The sequence below is a fragment of the Protopterus annectens genome, chromosome 7.part1 (assembly GCF_019279795.1).
Source record: "Protopterus annectens isolate FY-2018-M chromosome 7.part1, PAN1.0, whole genome shotgun sequence".
Classification (NCBI taxonomy): Eukaryota; Metazoa; Chordata; order Ceratodontiformes; family Protopteridae; genus Protopterus; species Protopterus annectens.
This window is the reverse complement of record NC_056740.1, coordinates 245,859,902-245,885,732: the sequence shown is the minus strand read 5'-3', so window position 1 is coordinate 245,885,732 and position 25,831 is coordinate 245,859,902. Positions and strand designations below refer to the sequence as shown.

The following is a 25,831-nucleotide window of genomic DNA, read 5'->3' as shown; positions in this document are numbered from 1 at the left end:
AAGTATAGGACCTCTCTGTGTCACCATTGGCCCAACCTCCTACCTGACTAACAGCATTCTCCTAGGGGACTTCAACTACTCCTTCAGCAATTGGGAGACTTGTACATCCCCTAACATGTATGCCCAGGGATTTCTGGACTTCATAAATACAAACTCTCTGGACCAGTTATTCTGTACCCCAAATAGGGGAGACAAAATCCTGGGAATAGGTACTCACCAGCATGGAAAAGCTGTTTTCTCCACCACTTAAAACTTTCTCCCTTGTAAAATCAGATACTGAATCAATTATATTCACCATAAATCTGATACCAGAAGCACCCTGAAATACCTTGGTACTCAGAGATTATGTGAAGGCTAATCTATAAAAACTGAGTGACCTGGCTAAATTAAATGTCCCTCTCCAATCAAATGACCCCAGTGCATATGCAGAATCCTTTACTGTCAAATTCTGTCCTCATGTGAATAGCTACATAGATGCATATATCCCCCTTTAAAGCAAATACAATGCCAAATTTAAAAATACCTCCTTGTGAAGGAACCCAAATCATAACAGGTTTTACACGAAAAGAAAAAAAATTAATTGCACGCGATTATATACAGGAGTATAATGATGTCAAAAACCCTGTAGCTAAACTTGATAAGGAACTCTGATTCCTGATCAAATCAACCAAAGTTGGATATGAGGTAAACATTGCCTTTCAGACAAAAGACAGTCATAAAGTCTTATTTATCTATGTTGGAAACCTCAAAAACAATGCGCAGCACTGCACAGAGTTACTTGTGAATGATATCACATGCTCAGTCCTTGAGGACACAGCCTGTCTATTAGGGGCTAAATTTAGCTCCAACTTCATCTCCTCTCTTCTCCTACATTCCCAGATTGCATACTTGCATCTACAGCCCCACTCCCCCCAAATCTCCAAAGAACAAATCCTCAAAGCTCTTCCCAAGGTAAAGAACACTGCTTCTATGGAACTGCATAGCATACCAGACTGTCTACTGGGCAGCCTGAATCATGACCTATTAAACCACACACAGAGGCTATTGAATAATCAGTCTCCAAACCGACTTTGTGCAGGAAGAATGGAAGACAGCAGCAGTCATTACCTTGCATAAAGGAGGGGAACTAACAGATCTGGGTAATTATAGGTCCATAAGTCTGACCAGCCTCATCTGAAAGGCTATAGAGAGGATTGTTACGGAATTACTAAATAAGGACATAAGTAACCTACAGAGTCTTGACTTAAGCCACTTCAGTTTTGTCAAGGGCAAAACCTGCCTGATTATCCTGAACAATGTCTTTGAGAAGGTCACTGAAGCAATAGATGAGGGAAGATCAGTGCACAGCACATCTCTAGACCTTGCATAGTTGTTTGACACCCTTCCACACTCGGGTATTGTTGATAAATTCCCAAATATTAATCCCTACACACCTCTTTGGATAGCAAAAGACCCAGGAAATTTGGGAAGATGGCTCTTCCTCCTCCACAAGACTTGTAATCAACCCCCAGGGCTCAAGTCCTCGAGACACTCCTTTTTTGGCATTTACTTCTCCGAGGTCAAAGCTAATGTAAAAGGCTTGTGGCTGACTAAGTACTCAAATGAGTGTAAGCTTGGTGCCATTACAAACTCAAGAGAATGCAATGATCCTTCAAGTAGGCCTTTCTCAAACAAACAGCTGGTATCATAACCGTGGACTTAAACTAAATTATAAAACATGTCTAATAGCTTCCTTTGGCAAACATGTCACCCCCTTCAGCTAACACATTGACAACATACCTTTGAGAATCAAGTCTGTAGTTTGTGACATGGAAACCCTTGTGGACAACAAGCTGTCTTCACAGGTTCATAGGTAGGTACTAGGCTATTGGCCCAATGGCCTACATAAGCCTAGCCAACAATGTTCCCTGGCTTACGCCACCCAAGAAAGTTATTTTCCTGTGCCACTGTCGAGCAGACACACAGAAGTGATCCCCGGGGTGTATTTCCTATTTCCCATCCACTCATCAAGATTTTTCTTGAAGAGTGCTAATGGAGACCTTTGCTTGACACAGATGGGTAGCTTGTTCAAGAGCATAGGAAGTCTCTGGGGCAGGAACCTATCCCTCCAGCGTGTCCTGTTTATTGTGGTGACAAGGTTTAGGTCCTTAGAGCATGTAGCTCAGAGGGATTGGGATTTCGTTAGGTGTAGCATGTCCAACAACTCTGGGTTTGACATAGCATTATATGTTAGGCAGAGATCACCTTGGAGTAGGCGATATGCGACAGAGTAAAGCTGGAGTTTTTTGAGGTGGTCAGTGTAGGGCATTTTTTTGAGGCCAGTAATCCTCTGTAAGGTACTTCTGTGGCCTTTCCAGCTGCTGCAGATGTCTTGTGAGGTACATTCCAAAAGGGGCGCTGTACTCTATAATGGGTCTAATGAGTGACGAGCAGAGGGGAACAATGACCTCTGTTTTCCTGGATGAGAACCCTTTTATGATGAGGTGTGCCACGTAGAAGGACTTCCTGACTACTGTGGCAATGTGACTATCAAAAGGAGAGACTACTGTCCACCTGGGTCCCAAGGTCTCATCACGCATTCGGTGTTAAGTAGATTGCTGCCTATGTGGTAGTTCATGGGTACAGAGTTTTTACCAAAGGGGATGACACTGCACTTTTTGGCACAGAGTTTGAGGCTATGGCTCTGACACCAGGCATCTGTCTCAGTCAGGCCCTTCTGCAGGATGTCGACATCATTTGGGGACTTGACTATGGCTCCTAGTTAGCAGTCATCTGCGAACTTAGTTAGCCAGAGGCCTTCTGTGTTAGCCTGTACTTCAGAGAAGTAGATACCAAATAGGAGAGGTCCCAGGATGGAACCCTGTGGTACTCCACTTGTCACTGCTTTGAGGTCAGATTTGGAGTCTGCAACTTTTACAGTGTGGGTTCTGTCAGTGAGCGAGTTGGCAACCCATCTTGTGACGTAGGGATTTACACCTAGTTTAGTGAGTTTAGCTATAATTCCAGAATGGGGGATGGTGTCAAAAGCCTTGGCGAGGTCAAGATAGGCTGTGTGAACCATCTTACCCTTTTTCATTGCACAACATATTAGGAAGGGTATGGTGTGTAGGTTCAGAGATCATTTCACTGTATTCAGCAGTTACTAGGGTGATCACTGAGTGTAATGCTCCCTTTAGTATGTACCTGTCCAAACACTTTACACTGCATGAATGAACACAGCACTTTCTCACCTAAAAAATGAAGGGCCTAAATCATAAAAACTCAACTGACCATCTAAAAGCCTTTTCCCTCTTTTCAGTATCATACAGATTACTCCTCTCAAAAGACCGTCTCCTCTCTGATCTACAACACATCCACAAGTCCAGTGGTGGAACAAACACCTACTCAAGAGATCTTAATCTCTTCTGCAATATAAATAGAACATAATGGAGGGATACATATGCATAACAGAGAATTCTACTACTTTGGAATGGTCTTCATCTCTACATAAAACAAAGTGCTTCCCTTACTCTATTCAAATATAATCTAGAAAAATGAATGGGAAACTGCAAATTAATCCCTGTTTAGGATCCTTAATCCTTATGGATAGGGATAACATGCAAATGTTCTGTTACTAGATTTTGCATACTTAAATTGCAAGGCTTAAAAACTTCATGGGAATGCAGGGCTAGGCTTCTGAAGATTTTCATGGATCAATAGCCTAGAAAGTTCATATGTGCACAGGGCAGCTCAGGTCCTACTGTCAACACCATCCAAAGAAGAACGGAGCATTCCATTACTAGAAGCTCTGTTAAGTATACTTCACTGCCTGTGTCTTCTGAACTTGTGTAAATAAACTTTAGGAATATTATTTCCGCACAAGCGCACCACAACTGTATGCTTGCAGATAGTCTATCACACTACATTCTTGCAAAATATTAACAAACAGTGTTATGTGGGGGTGAGGGTTGTGTACTCCCCCCTTTGCAAATCCAACACCAGTTAGCATAACTAGAAGTTATACAAACATAGAAACATCACATATTATTATTATATTTTCATAAGCTCTATAACTTCATATACAGTCTTGGACTTAATCAGATTAATATTTAGTAATACAACACAGATGAGAAGAATAATCAAGTGTGAAGCTTTAATGAATGTGACAAACTCAGTGCTGCTATTTTAAACTCAAAACTATACAATCAAGTATCCTAATACATTGATAAGTAAAACATACCTGACTGGCGAAGACTATGATCTTTTACTGCACACTTTATTACAGTGGTAAGAGACCACAGGCATTCTGCTGTCCGACATCCATAAGCATCCTCAGACAAGGTCTTCAAACACATCTTTAGCCAAGTGCTATTTAGCACATTCTAAAAAAACAAAAGTATGCATGATACCAAATTTATATTTCGAATACATTCAAGTAATAGTATTATACAATATATTCAGTGATAACATTAGATAACCAGATTTCTTGACTGTTTTATCAAAGACCATCAGACTGCTTACTATGAAGACTGCAGAAACAGAAAAAATCCTTGCAGGTGGGAGATATGCAAGCAAGGTGGACAAAGCACTGGTTGGGAAACAGAAAAGTAAAACACAGTAATGGGTAAAACTAAAATCAAGGAAATGTAGATAAAATTATTTACTGCAGCATGAAGTACCTAAACTAACAAGTTAATGGGATAGTTCATAACTAATTTAAGTTGTTACTCTGACTAAAATTAATTTATTTGGGCATTATAAAAACAGTGGCCAAGAAAGCTTCTCAGCTTAAGCAGCATACCACAGTTTGTGTGTGTTTTTGACATGGTGGGTGCAGAGAGTACTACAGCAGTCAAACACTTAAAAAGAGTACTTCAGACTTCCTTACCTTTTGTAATCCTCACCTCATCAGTTGTAACAGTATGTGGAGTTTTTTTTTTTTTTTGGGGGGGGGGGGATCCCTGCCTCATTTTATAGCACTCTTACCTAGTGCCACACTTCCACTCTAGGTCTGTCAGTTCCTCCTTATCCCAATGGACACTGGATGCACTTAAGCTCCCCAAACGACCCCAGCTAATACTGGACAGAAGGACCCAGCTGTAAGTATTCCACTGGTATGTTTTCCTGTTATGCCCTGTTCATCATTCTCCCCTCCCAATGCAGCTGGGTAGTGACATTCAAGGTGCGGGCATGCAATGAGTGCATAAGGCATACCGCCCATCTCCACAGCAGTTTGACCCTGCCCACCACCCTTTACCCTCTGAGAAACACCCCCTTTAACACAACATTCCTAGCCTCCACCAGGGATTGCTGCAGGGAACACCTGTCCATCCCTCCCCTGCTTTTCAGTCATTTCAGCAGTTAACTGAACCCAGGTCGACAAGGATGTAATAAAGGCTTTATCCTTCTACTCTACCACAATGGCTTCATTCTGAATTTTCACCAGTCTTATGCACCAAGCTTTAACGGTGACCGTCTCACACCAATATTTTTCAAGTAAACACTATCACACCCCCTTCAGTACTTCTAATGAGTTTATTTTTAAATGGTTACAAAGATACAGAGCAGAAAATAACCAAAATTGTGATACATCACTCAGAAGTGTGAACTTTGCAGCATCAACATCAGAAGGAAAAAAAAAACAGCCTTCTGTGTATAATTTTTAGTGCAATATTAGATTTGTACAGCAGGTTGGACCTGGGCTGCTTGACTGCTGCAATGCTCACTCTCTGTATTTTTCCCTCATATTTTTGCTCTGTCCTTCATAATATTTTGATTTTGTTTGGACAAATCACTGAAGATTACTGTTAGTTAGTTATGCCAGACAGCAAGAGTTTCCTAATTTTTATTATGCAGAATTTACATGTTGATGCAAAACCTGCTGTTCTAATTACGGTAATATTTTAAAATTGTCCCCAATTTTGGGCCATTGTCCCACCCATTACCTTTTGCCTCTCCCACCAGATTCTTGAGCAAATAAGGTGAGCACCATTACGTTTTGAGGAAAAGTACTACAGCTCTCAAAAACACATGGATAGCATCCAAAACTGTATCCTATTCTGACCCTGGCAGTGAAAAGAGGGCAAAGAGGTTTATTCAGAAAAGCTACTGCAAAACTTGATATGTCCCAATAGCAATAGCTAAAATCTACTTTGTGATGCTTTACGAAGATGCTCTTTCCTTGCCAGACAGTCAGGGACCTCAGCAAAGATACTTGTAAACAAATATTGTGAAAAAGCTGGTGCTCTGTTGGAGTGAGGTCTCAAACACCCCTTAAAGGGACTTTACAGAGAGTAATGGAGCTGCTTAATTGGACAAATCACCACTGTAACAATACAGAAATTACTGCCTTATGCAAAGGAGATAAATAGTTTTAATTTTCCAGATGGAACACATTCTGTTCACATAGTATTCTATTTGGTTGTCCATAGGTGCAGCAAGCAAAAATCGTTTCCTCTTTTTTTTTTTTTTTGTTCAGAAAATGGTTAAGAATGTTTTCTACACAACGATGATAACTGCAGAGTTTTAAGTAATAAACTACAATAAATTTTGGTTGTGGAGCAAATGGGTAATGTGTACATAAGATATTTACTGTTGGGCTGCAGTAAGCATTTTATTTTTTTCTGGCACTATTACTTCATGCGACATGCAAATAGGACCTTTTTTTAAAACTGGCAAAAGAAAGTACTTCAGGTGCATATGTATAAAATCGCAAGTTATGTACTTACCATAACTCTGGATCTTTGTTATCCTACTCCACCCAGCTCAGCTGATTGGATAATCAGCCCTTGTGGCAGATGTGATCCAGATACTTTTAATTAGTATGCTCACTCCAATGCTCAAGCTCTTCCCTACTCCCATAATGCACTTGTTCTCTCTCAGCCCCTCAGATAGGGTTTGCCTCCTAAAGACATTTTTTGCTTTCCCTACATAAGCTTATTAAGGTTAAAGAATAAGCTTCAGGCATATGTCCACCAGGCCTCTACAAAGGCCAAGACGTAACAATTTGGAGGGGAAAGGAGGGTATGATGCCAAGGTGGATAGCAGGATAATGAAGATCCAAGTCTTATGATAACTACATAACTTGCATATCTTACATGATCCTTCTGTCCACCCCAACTGCTAGGATAGAATCTTATTTTACTTATTAAGCTACTTATTCTCATGGGTGACATCATGACAAAATATCCTTGAGGATGGTGGAACCACGGTAAGATCTGCATATCATGTCAGGAAGGCCGTGGAAGTTGCTATAGGCTTTGATAAAAATGTTTTTTGCCATTGATGGCATAGATGTGCATAGTGCATTCTGGAAACCATCTGGACAAAATGGTCAGAGAAACCTTGGAACACAATTTGCTGGCAGAGTAAGAGATGGGCTGTTTGTCCTTGCAGAGTTCTTTTTTATGGTGTAGGTAGTAATTAAGCGGTCTATGAACATCCAAGGTATGGAGTATAAATTTCCTTGGATTTGATTGGTTAGGAAAAACACAGCCCGATGAATAATTTGACTCAAGACGGACTCAGAGGCAACTTTAATTTCTTCAGACCTAACCCCTCTTTTTTTTTTTTTTTTTGCAAATATAAGGTAAAAACAAATATGGGTGTCTGCAGGACACCACGTGTAATTCTAAGATGTTCCTGACTGTAGATATGGCAACAAGTAACATTTTCTAGAAGAGGTATTTGACAGTGCAAGTAAAATCGGCCTTGAAGGGGGCTCTAGTAAGGGCATCCAAGACAAAACAGAAATACAAAGGTGGAGATTGCTCTTTAATGAAGAGGGTTATAAGAAAGATCCCCTTTAGAAAGGCTTTGCAATCTCTAGCAGCCAATTCTAATTCTCGGCAAGGTTTGAAAGTGAACCCTGATCATGGATCAACTATAGACTGAGTCAAACAATATTGGTAAAAACTGAAGAATGAAAGGAAGGTTAGCCAAGAAAGGGTCCAGTCCTTTATGTAGTGCCCCAGGGAGAATATTTTTCATTTACTTTTGCAGATCTTTCTAGTGGCGTCTTCTCTATGAAGTTGAGAAGATCTGTACGACCCGTGAGGAAACCAAAATTATTTGCCATCATTAGAACTGGAGAAACCATGCCTGTTAAATTCACTGAGGTTTACCAGATGAAAGAGACAACAGATACAATGGGAATCTAGTAGCCAGGCCCATTTGCTGAGATGAGGCCACAGCATGGGGACCATGTATGCCTGGGCAATGAAGATACCTAGGGCAATGCACAGGGATGCTTACTTTCTGTAAGAACTTTGAGAGTGGAAGAAGAGGGAAGGTGTAGAGAAATCCAGCTGTTCAAGGATGGACCAAAGCATCCCCGGGTGACTCGGATTAAGGCAAGTAACTGCTGCATTTGTTATCTGATGGAGGTGTGAAGAGGTCATAGCAAAGCTGGTCCTTGTAATGAAAAATCTGTGCTACTAATGATTTGAGGAACCAATTGTGAGGCATCAAGACAGAACAGCTGAGCCTGTCCACATAAAGGTTGGTCTGACATGGAATGTGTGATCATCAGAAAGTGAAGACACTGACTACTGCCATACCAGCATGGCGCCTCTGTAGAGCAAGTATGATGAGATTCCACCTTGTTGGTTGATGTACCACACTAGTGAGGTATTGATAGTGTATTTCCCCCTTTTTTACACACCTGTATTGAATTATCACTTATAACATTTGCATGTAATCAAATCACATTAACAAGTTCACATTTACAAACGCACATCACACATATTTTTACATCTCCTACAGTCTAAGTAACATTAAATAAATTATTCAAATCCTGCCTTCTCTTAAAGGAAAACTCTGAGCTCAACTACAGTTTAACTCAATCGCGAGCCTTTTTCTTTCCCTGTAAACTCATCCCAGGCATCATCAGTTAGCAGAACACAAAAAGCAGTTTGTCAGTTTTACATTTCTGCCTTTCCGTAGCATAGGGCAGGAAAGCCCATCCCCCCATCCTTGGTTATCACATTCTTTCAGGTGGAGTCAGTCCCTACCTTCCTGACGTACCTTCGACACAGTCAAATCAGTAGTCTTCTCTCATCTCATCCTGATCCTCCCACACTGTGACATCACCATTCCGAAGCATGGGCCAGCTTATCAGCTACTATAAACTCACATCAAACTTGTTGTAGAACTCTATTCCGTCCACTGTTTCCTTCTGGAATCATTGTATCAAGGCATTTTCCAGCAAGACAGCACAGCAGGCAAAGTCCGTTGAACACACACACAGAATATCCTAAATTTGTTTTACGGTAAATTAGACTGCATTAAACTATCGTCCCACAATTCTGCGCTTCTCTGCTTCTGCATTATCATGTTGCTGCAATTTTATTTTATCTATGTAGAATTTTTGTGATGCAGTTTGTTGGTCTCAGACTATCCTGTTGCAGTGTGTGCATGTATGTGCTTGAGAAGTATTTCTGTTTGCATGTGTGCGAGAGAATGCGTGCTTGAAAACAGTATGCATTTCTGTGTGCATGCAGAGTGGGTTGTGTCCGTGAAACCGGTGTGTGTGTGTGTTTTTCTGAGTGCAGAACTAAGGATGAATGTGTGTGCCTGAAAGAGCTGTGCATGCTTGTGTGTGAGAGAGTTAGCAATGCATGAGAAAATTTAAAGTACAGGTGTGCACACTTACCATAAATGTAGATGTTAGAGTGTATTCACTGTTGCAGTCATTACATTTGGGTAATCTGCTGGCAGGTTGCCCTCAGTAGGCCTGAATTCCAAAGTCTTGGGTCCTGCATCGGTTGCTGTCTCCTCTTCCATGACGTCAGGGGTATAAAACATGCAGCTGGTGCCATTTTCTTTAGTTTTTCTTGCCCCAGATGTCAGGTGCCCCCAAAAAGGTAGCAAAATTATGTGTGTGTATGTTATGTGTATATATATATATATATATATATATATATATATATATATATATATATATAACCTGGACTGCAACAGTGAATACACTTGAACATCTACATTTATGGCAAGTGTACGCAACTGTACTATGTTCTTCGTGTTTCATTGTTGCAGTCATTGTATTTGGGTAGAATCCCAAAGCTATGGTTGGGTGGCTGGAGCTAAACAGCATTATGTGCGGCTATAAGGCCCTGCAGAACTGCAGTGGCAAAGCCTGCCCTGGACTTAGAGTAGAGAGGCAAATGATAATGCTTTGTAAAGGTGTGAATAGAACTCCAAGTAGCAGCCTCAAGAATGTCTTTGGTTGGTACTCCTCTGAGAAAGGCTGCTGAAGTAGCTGCAGCTCTGGTGGAATGTGACCCAATGCCCTTGGGCACAAGTTTACCATGGTGTAAGTAGCAGAAATGAATGCAGTGGCTTATCCACTTTGAAATTGTCTACTTTGAAATAGCCTTTCCTTCTGATCCTGCAGCATATGCCACTGGTAATTGCTCAGTTTTTCTTAGAGCTTTAGTCCTGCTCAAGCAGAATCTTAGCTGTCTTTGCACATCCAAGGAATGCAGAATTATTTCCCCCTTGTTCTGCAGACTTGGATAAAAGGTTGGCAGATGAATAGTCTGGTTAAGAGCCAGACTGGAAACCACCTTAGACATAAATGTAGGATTTGTCCTCAGAGACACCCTGTCTGCGTAAAATATGATACAGGGCTCTACAGCCATGAGGACCTGTAGCTTTGAAACTCTTCTTGCAGAAGTAATTGCTAGTAGCAGAGCTGTTTTCTATGATAAGAACTTTATATCAGCGGTAGCAGCTGGTTCAGATGGAGGCAAGGTGAGCTTTTCCAACACATAATTGAGGCCCCATGGAGGTATTGGTGATCTTCTAGGAGGCCTTAGATTTTTGGCTCCTCTAAGATACTGCTTTAGTAAAGGATGAGAAAAGATTGGTGGCTCTGTATTGTAATGTGCCGAAATGGCAGAGACATGGATTTTAATTGATGAAAAAGATAGGCCCTTGTCAAGCATCTCAGTTAAATATTGTAATATCTGAGGAATATTTGGTTCTACTGCATCAGATCCTTGTGCTTGATTCCAAGCACAGAATCTCTTCCATTTATCAGCATAAGATTTTCTAGTACTAGGCCTTCTGGCTTCCAAAATGACATCCATCACAGCTTTACTGAGAGGTGTTGCTTGTATAACTACATGATCAGCCATGCTGCCAGGTTAAATGTCTGGAGTTGATTGTGCAAAATCTGATTGTTTTGCTGGGACAGTAGTTGAGGTCTTTGAGGTAAGGTCCAAGCAGGGTATTGAGAGAAGTTCCTTAGGATTGGGTACCAGTATTGGCGGGGCCAGTCTGGGGCAATTAGTATCATCTTTGGCTTCTCTTGTCTGACTTGTAGGAGGACCTTGGGTAGAAGAGGCAGAGGAGGAAAAGCGTAAACTAATAGGTTTTTCCAACTGAAGGATAGGGCATCCACTTTCCATGCTTGCCTGTGTAAGTCCTTGTTAAGAATCTTTTCAATTGGTAATTTTGAGGAGAGGCAAATAGATGTCTGGGCTCTCCCATTTCTTTGTTATCATGCCGAAGACTTGTGGATCTAGTTTCAACTCGTGAGGATCCATAAGTTTTCTGTTGCTTTCCTGGCAGGAATTGAGCTTGAAGATGTATTTGGCAAGTCAAAGCTGTGTCCCACAGTGTCATGGCTAATCTACAAAGAGGGTATGAGTGTGTGCCCCCCTGCTTGTTTATATATCACATGACCGTGGTGTTGTCCGTCTTTATCAGTAATTGTCCTGGATGAAGTAAGTAAGTCCTTGAAGGCTGTTAGGGCATTTTGAACAGCTAGCATCTCTTTCTGGTTGATATGTAGATGCATTTATTTTGGGGTCCATATGCCCTGAATGCATCGTCCCGCCATGTGGACCCCCCACGCATAATCTGATGCGTCTGTTGTCAAGGTTTGGCTGGCAGGGGGTAAAGTGAAGGTCAGTCCCATGTTTTGGTGACATGCCTTTGCCCACCATAGAGACTCCTGTTGTAGGCATTTTCTAGACTGTGACAATGTTGACTCCATAAACTTTTTAGGTGCCATTGCAGTTTCCTCATATGCAGTCTTGCATATGGAATCAGTAGGATGCAGGATGCCATGAAGTCCAAAGCCTGCAGAATTTGTCTTGCAGATAACTGTTTTTTTGCTGCCATCAGTTTGAAGTAAGTAGTCAGTTGCCTTTGCTTGTCTGGTGTGAGGTAAGCCATCTGGGGAGTTGTATTCAAGCTTGCACCCAGGAATGTTATCTTTTGAGAGGGTACCAGTTGTGATTTCTTTTCGTTTATTGTGTACCCTAGGCATGTTAGAAGCCTTTTCACAAATGCCTGGTGTTGAAGAAGAATGTCCTTGTTCTCTGCTTAATGAGACAGTCGTCCAAGTAAGGATATATTTGAATACTTTGTCTGCAAAATGCAATTAATGGTGTCAGGCATTTTGTAAAGACCCTGGGCGCAGTAGATAAGTCAAAGGGCAGTGCAGAGAATTGGTAATGCATTAAGACAGCCTTGAATCAGAGGTATCTTCTGCACGATTGTCTTAATGGGACATGCAGGTATGCCTCTTTTAGGTCTAATGTCACCAGCCAAGCAGTCTTGCCCAGCATGGGCAGAAGCTGCTGCAAAGTCAGCATTTTTAATTTTGGAATTTCCAGGTATGTGTTCAAAATCGATAAATCCAGTACTGGCCGTCAGGCCTTGTCCTTTCTGGGTACCAAGAACAGTCTTGAGTAAAAAAACTTGTCCTTTTTCCTGTTCTGGTACTAGCTGAATGGCCCCCATATCCATGAGGGACGTAACCCGTTTCTGTGCCTCTGCCCATTGATTTTTTGGCAGATCTGGCCAACCGTTTGCCATTGACAGAGTATATAAATGGAATCTGTATCCCTGTGATACTATGTTTAGCACCCACTTGTCCTGGGTTATTAATTGCCAATTTTGAGCAAAACGTGCAAATTTTTCCCCTAAGGGTGCTGCCAAAAGGTAAGTGCTTGGTGCAGGTAGAGGGAAATCATTGTGTCTGTTTTCTGTAGGCTTGCACTTTTCTCCTCCAGATTTGGAAGTAGAGGCGCCCCACTGCTTTCACCTGTATGAATCTTGCGCCTGATATGTGGAACCCTTAGGGCGTCTGGATTTGCCCCTTTGAGCTCTGACACATGAAAGGACTAATTTTTTGTAGGCCAGTGTCTACGGAATCTTGGTGGCTGCACTTGTAAGAAGTCTTTTACAGTTTGCATAGACTTTGCTTTGTCTTCCATTTTCGTTAAAACCTATTCTGCCTTCATTCCAAACAGAGTATCATGCTGTAAAGGCGTATCTAACAATTTAGCTTTAATATGATCAGGCAAATTCTGTTCCTTTAGCCAGGCATGCCTCCTAATCACAGATCCAGTAACTGCGGCCCTGCAGGAGGCCTCTAAGGAATCAAAACCATATTGCAAAGTATGCTTTCCAACCTGTTCAGCTGCATGCAATAATTCCTGCATTTCTTTATTTTCTGCACATTCAGAAATCATCATCATTTTCTGTTTTAGCAATCCCATAACATGTTGTTGATACTTGAGCATATGAAATTGACAGTTTAAGGCCCTTATTGCCAAGGTAGCATATGTATAAATCTTTTTTCCCCATTTATCCAGTGCTCCTTAATCTCTGTCAGAGGGGGTAGGGTTTTTAGCTGTTGAGGCCTTAACTCCCTTTGGACCCTGTGAAATAGTTTCAGGATCAGCAGCAGGATTTCTAAATAAGAATTTGTGTGAGTCAGGGACCCTGTATTATCTGTCAGGCTTGCTGGGAGCCAGAGGTAAGGAGTCAGGGGTCAAGCTTGACTCCAAAAACACATCATCCACAATGTCTAAAACAGGGGGTATAGCTAAATGCCTGTGCTGAAGGAGAAGGAGGAAATCCCTGAGCCTCTTTTTTTGATTCGGAGAAAGCTTGACTCTCCCAGTGAAAATGCTCCCTCAAAGTATGCAAGGTTTCTCCAAATGAATAATCCTCAGGAGGTGATGCAGATGATATAGACTCCTCTGCATCTGAATCCTCATAGGGAGGTATAGATAATTCCTGATCAGAAGAGGAATCAGAAGAAATAGAAACCTGATCTTAAGATTCATAATCAGTGTCTTGTCTAGGTCATTTATCTGGAGGGGGATGGGTACCCCTGATCAAGGTAATAAGGTCTTCAGCCATTTTGATCATCTATTTTTTAGGCATAGAGGCCTGAGCACGTGGCTCATGTGTTGTTTTTTTAGTTTTAGAAGTTGCGTTTGTCTTTGGTTTTGTAGCTGTCGTCGGTTTGATATACAAATGTTGAGGTCTGAATACACCCTCAGAAGCCGGTGCCTGCTCAGCTGCTCCGGACCCATCCAAGGGAGATGCATCCGTCGGTCCAATTACCTTGAGTATCTCGCGGCATGCCGGACTCCACATGGGTGTCAGTAGAGGCCTGTGACTCGAAAGTAGCAGGTATCAGGGACTGCAAATGCGCCCGAGTACCGGCGACTGGCTTAGGAGAAGCTTTGTCGTTGGTTTTGGATCTCGACTGTCTTTCTCTGGCCTTTTCTTTGGGTTTTTTTATGTATTTTTTTTTTTTATTTTTATTGCTATCCGATGACATTTCTGGGTAGTTAAATCTGTTTCCAAAATACTTTGAGGCAAAAATATACCGACGCTTAATAGCGCGTTGGTTAAATCTAGCACAAAACCGACAGCCAGGCACATCGTGATCAGGGCCTAGGCAAGGAATACAGTATAAATGGAAATCTTTATGAGGTATTTCCTTCCCACAAGTTATACAATTAACTTTTTCTGACATCGGAATGGAGCAAGAAAAAAAGTTTCCCCAACGGGGTACTTAGCTTTAGTGAAGACTTCGGTTCTGAAACTCAAACTCGAATATTTCAGTAGTCGGCCGACTAGCACTTGCGAAAAGCTTCTGCTTCGGGCACCACGCGGCAAGAAAGACTAAAGAAAATGGCGTCAGCTGCATGTTTTTATATTCCTGATGATCTGACATCATGGAAGAGGAGACAGCAACTGACACAGGACCCAAGACTTTGAAATTCAGGCCGACTGAGGGCAACCTGCCAGCAGATTACCCAAATGTAATGACTGCAACAGTGAAACACGAAGAACAGCTGTGTGTGTGTGTGTGTGTGTGTGTGTGTGTGTGTGTGTGTGTGTGTGTGTTTGTGTGAGAGAGAGAGAGAGAAAGCAGAATGTCCGCGTGTCTGTGAGTATGAAAGATGGGGGGGGGGGTGTAATCTATCTGGCAAACTACTTAGGGTGCCAGCAAGAGGAACATCCTTTTTTTTTTTTTCTTTACATAAAATGACAGTAACAGGGGGGTGTAAACGTAACTGTAATAAGCCGATCGCTTACAGTGTACCGATCGGCTTATTACTGTGGAGTCCGTGTTTTTTTTTTGTTTTGTTTCTTGCTTTGGGTTTCTGTTTTCTGGTAATGGTGCTGCTGTTTAACGGCACAGCAGACTGACTTCTGACAGTACTTTTGCGTTAACGGGGCAACAGTTACAATGCTCGGTTGAAGGACAGTTAATTTTTTGGTACAGTTCAGCTGTGTTATTCTAAAAGATGCAGCAAACCTACAGATGCAACTCCGTAAACATTTCAACAGGTTAAGTACATTTGTTCAAGAAGGAAAACCTTCTATGGAGGATTTGTAAAGCATTTACTGAAGATGACTTCTTTCTCCTCAGAAATACCAGAGCATGCAACATGTCACAACCCCCCCAATCTACTGCTGCAGTATGCATCTTAGTTATTCAAATCATCAGATTCCACTTGAGCATACATGAGGCGAAAAAGGGATCTAAGTAAAAGAATACAAAAAAAAAAAAAAAAATCAGAGCCAATGTAAATGCTGCCACAAAATGTGAACATGGTCAGCCTTCCAAATCAGCGCATGTTCGCAAACAGGAGCACTTCACTATTTTTTTTTGTACACTGTAAGCGATCGGCTTATTACAGTTACCTTTACACCCCCCTGATGATAACAGGGGCGTGTAAAGGTAACTGTAATAAGCCGATCGCTTACAGTGTATCGATCGGCTTCTTACTGTGGAGTCAGTGTTTTTTTTTTTTTTTTATTTTGCCTTGGGTTCTTGTTTTCGGGTCAAGGTGCTGCCGTTTAATGGTAGAGCAGACTAACTTCTGACTCTAATATCTCTCAAAATTGCATCTGGCTTACTAACCTCATCTTCAAAATGACTGTGCAGAGTGCTCATCAGAATAACCGGTACTTTTCCGTTACCAGGGCAATTAACGGTCCTTCAACCAGGCATTGTAACTGTTGCCCCGTTAATGGAAAAGTACCAAAAGTTTTTTAGTCGACACTCGTAACTCATTCCCTGCAGTGGAGCTCTAAATTTCCAATCGCTGTATCCTCAGCCTTTTAACAATCAGGTTACATCCCTACAGTGCAAACAAGTGTTCATTTCTCCAGAAAGATAGGTGCTTCCAACGAAGAATACATGGCAAACTGTTCAGCACAAATACATTTTTAGAGTGGTACCATTCATTAGATTCTAGTTCTTAAACTGGATTTTATACGTCAAAATAAGCACAGTAAATACTACTTTCAGCATTTCTTGCAACCATCGTGCAATACTTCAATACCATGTTGTCAGCAGCATTTTATTTATGCAGATGTGAGCTTTCCTATGAGTCTAAGCGGTCCTGTCTGTGTTGAATGCTTGTTGAGACATTTAGGGAAATAAGAAATTCTAGCGACATAAGTAAATATTGTATGAACAGTTTTAATATGTCTTTAGCTGCACTAGACAGAGCTCAGTTATCAATGCAGTTGTGTTACCCATCACGTAGGTGATAAGATGAAATCTTTCAGTAACTTTATTTTGTATTATATCAATTAACAGATGTTTTGCATTTATTAAAGTAAATATGAACAAGCAATACTGGATGCCTGGAGGTGTCAGTAGGATAATCCTAGACTAATGCTTAGAGACATCACTAGATTTTAATGAGTTTCAAGTGTCTTTAAAAAACAAAGCTTCTCCCTGCATAACCATGTCTAACTTGGCATCACTTTTTACTGTAAATGATTCCTTCTCAGAACCCCTTTGCAGGTACAGTTGGTCAAAATGGAGACTTTCACCTGTTTTTGTGACTTTTTTGATAAAGCAAAGATGATGCAAGTTTTTTAGAAAGGGCACTTACATTATGTAAATCAATAGGTTGTTAGCCACTACACAGCAGATTCTGCAGATCCTCATCTATTTGCTTAGATGCAGAGTTAATTTCTTTCAGTGATACAAGTTTGTAAGTACTTTTATCACAAGATAAAGTCATATTGTTTTAATATAATCTATGTTGTTAATAGTAATGATCCTCCACTTTTCAGCCTTTATAAACCTTATTTTCTTAAACTAATGTTTTTTTTTTTTTTCATGGTCTTATGCTCAAAAACAGCATTCACATGTGATCTTGGTAATTTGAGGTGGGGGCTGAATCACTATTTCCTTACAGTGGCATTAAGTGTAAACCCCAATCATATTGTCTTAAGTTAAAACTGAAGTTTTCTGTTGAAAGTTTCAAGTCTGTAATTATTTTTACAGAATTGAACCTACCTACTGTAACGAATCAGCTCTGGTTTGATATCTGACATGCACACATATTTATACAATAAGTATGTTTTAAAGTACATATTTCACATTATACCAAGTGCTGCCAGTTGTGATTGGGTACAGGTTATTAAAGAGATTTGCCTTGGTCATTATTTAAGATGCAGTGCTTTATATGTCCAACTGTTCAATATAAAGGCAAACAGCATTAAATAGGGATATTAAAGTGCTTATTTAATTCCAAAAGTGTTTTTGACTGTTTGGGCAGACATGCAGACAAACACAGAACAGCACATACACACGAGTGGAAATTCGCACAACTGGATGGAGTGATATGGAATGGAGAGATACAGAAACACAGAGTAGACAAATGGTGGCAGGAGGATTGGATAACATATAAGGTGTGGGTCATGAAACAAGCGGAGGGGAGCACACATGGCTGGGGATAGGGTAATGTACTAGCAGCTACTGTGTTGCCTCCCACTCTGGCCCAGAATGACATTACATGGATTCATCAAGGTGACTGCTGTTATGGGCTAAACCTACCCCTAGTGATCCAATAGGTGTCACAGTTCAGTTGAACAAATCTACAATTCACTAAAGGAGGCACTCTGTCTGGGTCATACATCTGTCCACTAATCTGTACAGCACAGCCTCCTTGACCTGCTCCAAATATAACTGACCATCTGCAACAATGCAGTTGGACTACCTTGCAGTGAGGAGCCAGAACTTCCATCCACTGATGCACTTCCAGCCTCATTATCCTCATGCACCGTAGCCAAAGCCTTTGGGGGATAGGGTAGAGGTACTTGCTGAACAAATCAATTGTCCAGTCGTCCAATAAGGAGTCAAAATGGAAAGGTAGCCATAAGTGAATTCAGGCTGACAGTGGACTGAATATACTTATCAGACATGTCAGTACTTGTCAGAGGAACTAACCATGGTTGACCATAATAGTCTCTTGCCAGTATGATGGCAATATCTGTTGGTTCAGTATAGGTGGTACCATTGTGCAGTAACTCACAGCAAATCTGGGTATTGCCATGGAGATTTTTGATACAACTATAGAAGGGTTTGTGGTTGTTTTTGGTGTCTGCCGCAATTCTGCCTTCATAGGTGGCTTTAGAGGTTTTGATGAGGGATCTCAATTTTTTGTTGGGTCTAATAAGGGAGTTTTTCCAGTACTGGGGCTTCACCTTTTTCTGCAGCAGTTTCTTCCTTCTGTTGTAGAGCTTATTAATTGCAAGAGACCACCAGATTATCTTCCTTTTTTTGGAGGAGGAGAGCGTCTTGATTCTGTTAGGTATGGCTAGTTCCATGCATTTATGTACGTCTTCGTACGATGCATTGGTGTATGATTTGGCAGTCATGCATCTATTTTCCATTCCATGAAGTTAGCCACTTCTGTTTTTAGGAGCCCAAAATCGGCTTTGGAGAAGTCTTTCAAGGTGGTTACCTTTGAGGGGGGTGTGGATGAGATGTGGATTTCCATGGCGATTAGTTTGTGGACAGATCTAACCAGGGAAGAATTGACTATTGTTGTGGAGCAATGGTTGCCCATATTAGTAATAACCAGGTCAAGGATTTTGCTTCCTCTAATGGGGGTAACAATGAGCTGGTCGAGGGCATTGGAACTGATGAATTCCAGGACGTTCTGGGCCTTATTGGCACACGAGTGGTTTTCCCAGTTGCTGGAGGGGTAGTTGAAGACACCTAGTATGAGAGTGTTGGAATGGACCCTAATAGTTTCAAAGGTTGCTAAGGAACATGGAATGAGAGTCTTGGGACATGGTTGGGGACGTATAGCAGGCAATGACTTGAACTGCCATCTTACTTAATGTTAGTTGTACCTGAAGTATCTCAGATGCGTTATGCTGGGCTACTAGTCTGGAGGTGTGCATATCCTTTATGAATATGGAGACACCACTGCCTTTGGAGCTTCGTTCCATGTTCTGGGGCCGAAAGGTGTGGAATGAGTTATAGCCTGGTAGTGCAGGGGTGCTTTCTGCTGCTTTAAACCAGGTCTCCGTTACAGCACAAATGTCGATGTTCTCCATTTTGAGGAGTGCTTTGATCGAGTGCATCTTGAGATTTAGACTTCAATTACTGAGCAGCATGACCCTCAGATAGCATTTATTTATAGCTGCTACGGTGGTACTTTGGTCTTTGGAACACTGCCTAAAAAAGGCACCATAGGGGTGGCAAGAGCCTTAGCCAGTATCCGGAAACCCAGAGGTGACAGATGTAAGCCATCTCTGGCAAAGCATCGAGGTCTGTCAATCATGTCATCCCAAGCAGACAGATACTGGATCCCCTTAGAATGACACCAGAAACTTAGCCAATTGTTGAAGTCAATCATTTTCTGCTTGTACTGTGTTATCATTCTGGGCGAGTGTAGGATGCTGTTCAGGGTTAGGGTCATAGTCTTACTTGTTGTGGAGTGACCCGAGTTCGTGTGTTATATGTCGGATTCTGGCACAGTTGACGGGTCTATATCACACTGTCGAAGTTTTACAACTTTGAACGCTATATGGTCAAACCCATATGTTCAAAGTTGTAAAACTTTGACAACTTAAAAAAAATAATAATAATAAATAAATTACCTGGCGGTTGTAAGGTTCATAGCCAAGTACTAGGCTATCTGCCACAGGGCATCTATAAGCCTAGCCAGAATGTGTTGGCTTTCGCCACCCCCTTAGATTAGTTCCCTGTGCCTCTGTCCAGCAGTGCCATTAGTTCCCTGTGCCTCTGTTCATCAGAGCCACTGCAGTGAGCCCCATGGTAAATTTTCTGTTTCCCATCCACTCGTCAAGGTGTCTCTTGAAGAGTGTTAGTGAGGGGCTCTGCCTAATGTAGACTGAAATCCTGTTCCAAAGAATGGGGAGTCTCTGGGACAAGAATCGATCCCTGTAGCACGTCCTTTTTATCGTTGTGGTGAGGTTTAGATCCCTAGAGCTTGTGGCTCTTGGGGATTTTTTTTTTTTTTTTTTAGGTGGAGCATGTCCATCATTTCTGGGTTGGACATGGCCTTGTATGTCAGGCAGAGATCACCTCTGAGTAAGCGGTATGCAACAGAGTACAGCTGGAGTTTCTTCAATCGGGCTGCATAGGGCATCTGTTTGAGGCCATTAATCCTCTTGGTGAGATACATCTGTGGTCTTCCCAGCTGTTGCAGGTGTTTTGTAAGGTATATCCCAAATGGGGTGTTGTACTCTGATGAGTGATGAGTAGAGGGGCAGCGAACCCTTTTGTGATTAGGTGGGCCACATAGAAGGACTTTCTAACCACCTTGGCAATACTTGGGCCCCAAGATCCCTTATTATATTTTCTGTATTAGGGGACTACTACGTATGTGGTAGTTCGCAGGTACTTTGTTTTTTCCAAAGGGGATGACTATGCACTTTTTGGCATTTAGCTTGAGGCCATGAGTTTGAAACCAGGTATCCGTCTCAGTGAGACCATTCTGGAGGATGTCTGCATCAGCTGGAGAGTCAATGATGGCCCCCAGTTTGCAGTCGTCTGCGAACTTAGTCAGCCAGATTCCTCCTGTGCTTGCCTGTACCTCTGACAAGTATATACCGAAAAGGAGGGGTCCCAGGACTGAGCCGTGGTGAATGCCACTTGTAACCGGTTTAGAGTCGGACCTAGAGCCTGCAAATCTCACCGTGTGGGTTCTATCCGTGAGCCAATTGGCAATCCATCTCGTGACATATGGGTTTAGGTTCAGTCTGGTGAGCTTGTCTATAATACCAGAATGGGGGATGGTCTCAAAAGCCTTTGCAAGGTCTAGGTAGGCTGTGTGGACCTCCTTTCCCTCGTCTAAAGCCTTGGTAACGGTCTCAAACAAGTCCACCAGGTTTAGGAGGCACGATCTGCCCTTAAAGCCAAACTGGGTAGGGTCCAATGTTTGGAGGTTCCCAATGTCTCTGTTAATGAGTTCCATGATGATGCACTCCGTAGCCTTGCAGATTAGATTAGTCAGGCTTATAGGGCGACAGTTCCCGTGGTCCATTGTGGCTCCACCTTTGTGGAGCGGGATGACTATAGCTGTGTGCCACTCAATGGGTACATAGCCTGTAGAGAGGCTGAGTTTGAACAGTGTGTTTAGGTGAGGGCTATGTTCATTTTGGAGCTCATGCAAGACACAGCCTGGGATACTGTCCGGTCCCACTGAAGCTGTATTTTTGGCTTTGGATAGGGCTCTTTTAACCTGTGTGTCAGTGAATGCTAGGGCTCTACATTCTTCTGGTATGGTTATGGGCCCTTTAGGGGCTGAGGGGGGGTGAAGTTTGCACTAAACCTGTCTGCCAGAATGTTGGCAATATCAGTCGGTTCAGTGTATTTTGTGCCATTCTGCACTAACTCAGAGCAGATCTGAGAGTTTCCACTTAGGTTCTTGACATAGCTAAAGAATGCTTTGTGGTTATCTTTGGAGTCCTTGACAATTTTTCTTTTGAAGCTAGCCTTAGATGATTTTATGAGGGATTGTAGTTTCTTGCTGATACTGATCAGGGGTCTCTTTCCTTCTAGGGATTTTACTTTTCTGTACTAGTTTCCTCCTTCTATTGTATAGCTTGTTTATGGCAGGGGTCACCCAGACTGGTTTCCTTTTCTTGGAGGAGTGAGTCTTGGTTTTGCTTGGGATAGCACAATCCAAGCATTCTTGCAGGTGATCATAGAGTGGCTTTGTAAGGGATTCAGCAGCTTGGACAGCTTTGTCCTTTAGCATGGAGGCTTTGAACCTTTCCACCTCGGTCTTAAGTAACGTGAAGTTTGCTTTTGAAAAGTTTTTCACGGTGGTTTCCTTGACTGGGGGTGGCGGCGGAATGTGGATATCCAGAGTGATTAGTCTATGGTCTGATCTAACCAGCGAGGGGTTAACCTCCGATGTAGAACATCGGTTGCCCATGCTGATGACCAGGTCCAACATGTTGTCACCTCTGGTGGGGATGTTGACCAGTTGATCCAGGGCGTTCGCGTTTATAAATTCTAGGAAGTGTTCGGCAAGGGAGTTCGTACTTGAGTAGTTCTCCCAGTTAATGTTTGGGTAATTGAAATCACCCAATATTAGGGCATGTTGTAGGACATTCATATTTTCCAGTGTCTCCAGAAGCGTGGAATAGGGGTCCTGGGTAATAGTGGGTATCTGTAGCAAGCTACAATTTGAACTGCAGTATTGCCAGTTGTTAGTTGCACATGGATAATGGGGAGTAAGCCCCCCTGCACCCCCCACATGGTGGGCTATGCCACCCACACTCCCCGATTTTTAAATATACCAACTATGAGACTGCACTACAATGCAGTGAAGTGCAGAAAGGGAAGATATGCCTTTACTACACTGTAGTGTGATTTCGGAGTTGGTATATTTAAAAAGCAGGGGTGTAGGAGGTGCAGGTGGGCTTGCCCCCCCTGCTTACAACAGTCAGGTACGTTTTTTTTTTATTTTTATTAGGTTTTCAAAGTTTCATAACTTCGAACATATGGGTTTGACCGTATAACTTTCGAAGCTGTAAAACTTCGACGTCATATAGACCCCAGCTGACGGTTACCTTCTCCTTATTCAACCTAGTGAGTGGGATATCAGTGTGCCTCACTATTGAATCACCTATGATTAGTGTATTGGGCAAGCTGTTTTGCCTTAGGGGATTAGATTGATGGGTGTACTGTGTAGGTAAGCTATGTGTCTTGCGGTTTGTGCTGTGTCGTGGTGGTCAAGTGCATTTCTGCCTTGGAGGTCTTGCAACATTTTGGTGCGATCTGCCCTTTTATAATCAGGTACACAGAGCTGAACAATGTCCTCTACAGGCAACTATGGATCACAAGTATGTTCCGTCTGCATTGGTTTTAATATAATTCGGAACTCATTACTATCCTATTTCATTTGCATGTTATTATGTATACAGTTGCACATATCTTGTTGCATAGCTGGGCTTACTGCACTGGAGGATAACCCAAGCCTATGAATTGCTACAAGACTGGGTCATTCTGCTTGTGACCATTTCCAGGACAGGTGCAAACAGCATGCTACTGAGACATTTAATGAGTTCTGACCAGTACCTTAAACTGAAGAAAGTTGAATAAAGGACAGTATAGTGATTATATCAAAATAACTCCAGAAGAAATGCATTGTAATAGCACCTGAAATACACATAGGGATTACAAAGACTAGGTTAGTGGTTAGAAAGAAAATATTTTTTTCTGTCATGAATAAACTAATAAACAAAATGCTAAAAGACTGTTTACTGCTCCAAATAATCACACAGCTCAATTCTGAGCTACATGATTTTAATCTAAAGGAAACATTATATTCAAATGGGACAGGGGAAATAAGACTTTTTTGCTCTGAATGAAATGCCCTTCATTGTCAGTTTGGGCAGGTAGAAGGATTTTCTAACCACAGTGGAAACATGATAACCAAAGGATGGGGAGCCATCAACATGGATCTTAAGGAGGATACCATATATGTGGTCGTTTGTCTTTTCGGCTTTTTCCTGGTAAGGGGTCGCCACAGCGGAACTCCGGTCTGCAAATGATTGGCAGTAGATTTTTTTTACGAAATGCAGAGGTTCCAGCTCTACGCCCAACCTTCAACGAAGGCACTCCCATTTACGCATGCATGTCTTTCGAACGTTACCCAACCGCGGGGAGGACATGCAGACTCCACACAGAAGGTACTCCCAAACCAAGCCGAGAATCAAACGGGAGAACCTCTTGCTGTGAGGTAACCATGCTACCGCTGTACCACCGTGGCATTACAATACCATATATGTGGTATAGTGTAGAATTATTTATTTTACCAGAATGCACTAAACTACATTTCTGACATTAAGTGTGAGATCATTATCCTTGCACAAGTTGGTTGCAAAGCCTAGCCCACCATTGAGTACCTTCATATCAGTGGATGCTGGAATAACAATCCCAAATTATAAAGTGCTAAGTGAACTAGATACTTAGGATATAGGATTTTTGGTCAGAGATATAACTTTAGAACAGAACAGGGGCCAATAATAGACCTTGCAGAACCTGGCTTGTGACATTTTTACTTTCTAAGTTGGCACTTGCAACTTTGATGATGTGTTCTGTCCCAACAACCAATTTGCCATCCACAATGCTACACGAGGTTCACCAGTCTGTCAATGATGTCTGCTTGAAGAATAGTATGGAAAGCTTTACCATGTGTAGGTAATGTTGTGTACACCACACTACCACCATCAAATGCTCATCTGTGAATGGGCGTACCTTCACTGAAGGTGGTACGTCAAGGCTGGCAACTCGGTACGTAAAAATCTGCTGCCAATCATTAGCGGACCGGAGTTCCGCTGTGGCGACCCCTAACCGGGAAAAGCCGAAAGATACAACAACAACAACCCTTGCAAGAAATTTATAAGATTAAGAAGGCAAAACCTACCTGTAACATAACCAAATTGTTGTGGGTCTAGTTAATTAATTATCAAGGTCTAGATTTATGAGGTCTGAAATTATCCATTCCATGGCTTTAATAAGCAAGGCTGCTTAGACTGATGGGTCTGTAATATCTGGGGTTGGTGATTGGACCACCCCCCCTTATGTATGGGCATCATGCTGGCTGTTCTCCAGGCCTCAGGGATATAGCCTGTTACAAAATTCATGTTAAATAGCTTTAATGGAGGTTGCAATGGGCTGTACTTATTGCTGATTTTTAAGTTGTACGGTATATTATCAGAATTATCAGGCAGAGTAGAAAGGATGGCAATAGGCCTCAAGTTTGTGGTGTCTGTATTATTTCCACCTTTGTGGAGGGGGATGATGAAGGCAAAACGCCACATGGAAAAGACATATAAAGAGATCCATGCAGGAATTGTAAGCATAGATATGGGGAAGGCGATGCTGTCTGCAGATAGTTTGAGGAAGGTAGGAGCTAGATCGCCAAGTGTATTGCAGCAGGGTTTGAGTTAGAGGATGAGTCACAGTCTGCAGACACAGGCATCTTCTTGACTTGCTGTGAAATACTACTCAGAAAACGTTTATCAGCTTAGAAAGAGTTTACTACACATTACCATTTATCCCTAAGCTGCATATCAAACATTCTCATGAGGTGTTACCTCTCCTTCAACCCTTGCTGTTACTGGAATTTACCTTTTATCATGCAGATCATTATTTAAATAATTTCAAATGGCATTTAGTCTAAAGCTTCAGTGATGGACACATGCTAGGCCACTGTCTGCAGACACATAGGCATCTTCTTGACTTTGCTGTCATTTTCCTGCTGTGAAATACTTTTCAACACCCATTAAGCAG

General features: G+C 42.0%; 1 protein-coding gene across 1 annotated transcript in view; it reads right to left on the bottom strand.

Moving 5' to 3' along the window:
• The window catches only part of LINS1 (lines homolog 1), a 578,944-nt gene that overhangs the window by 423,218 nt on the left and 129,895 nt on the right, over window positions 1-25,831 (bottom strand). The window contains exon 4 of the mRNA XM_044078688.1: window positions 4,220-4,361. Within this exon, the coding sequence (XP_043934623.1) occupies window positions 4,220-4,361 (142 nt within the window). The remainder of the gene's footprint in view (window positions 1-4,219; window positions 4,362-25,831) is intronic.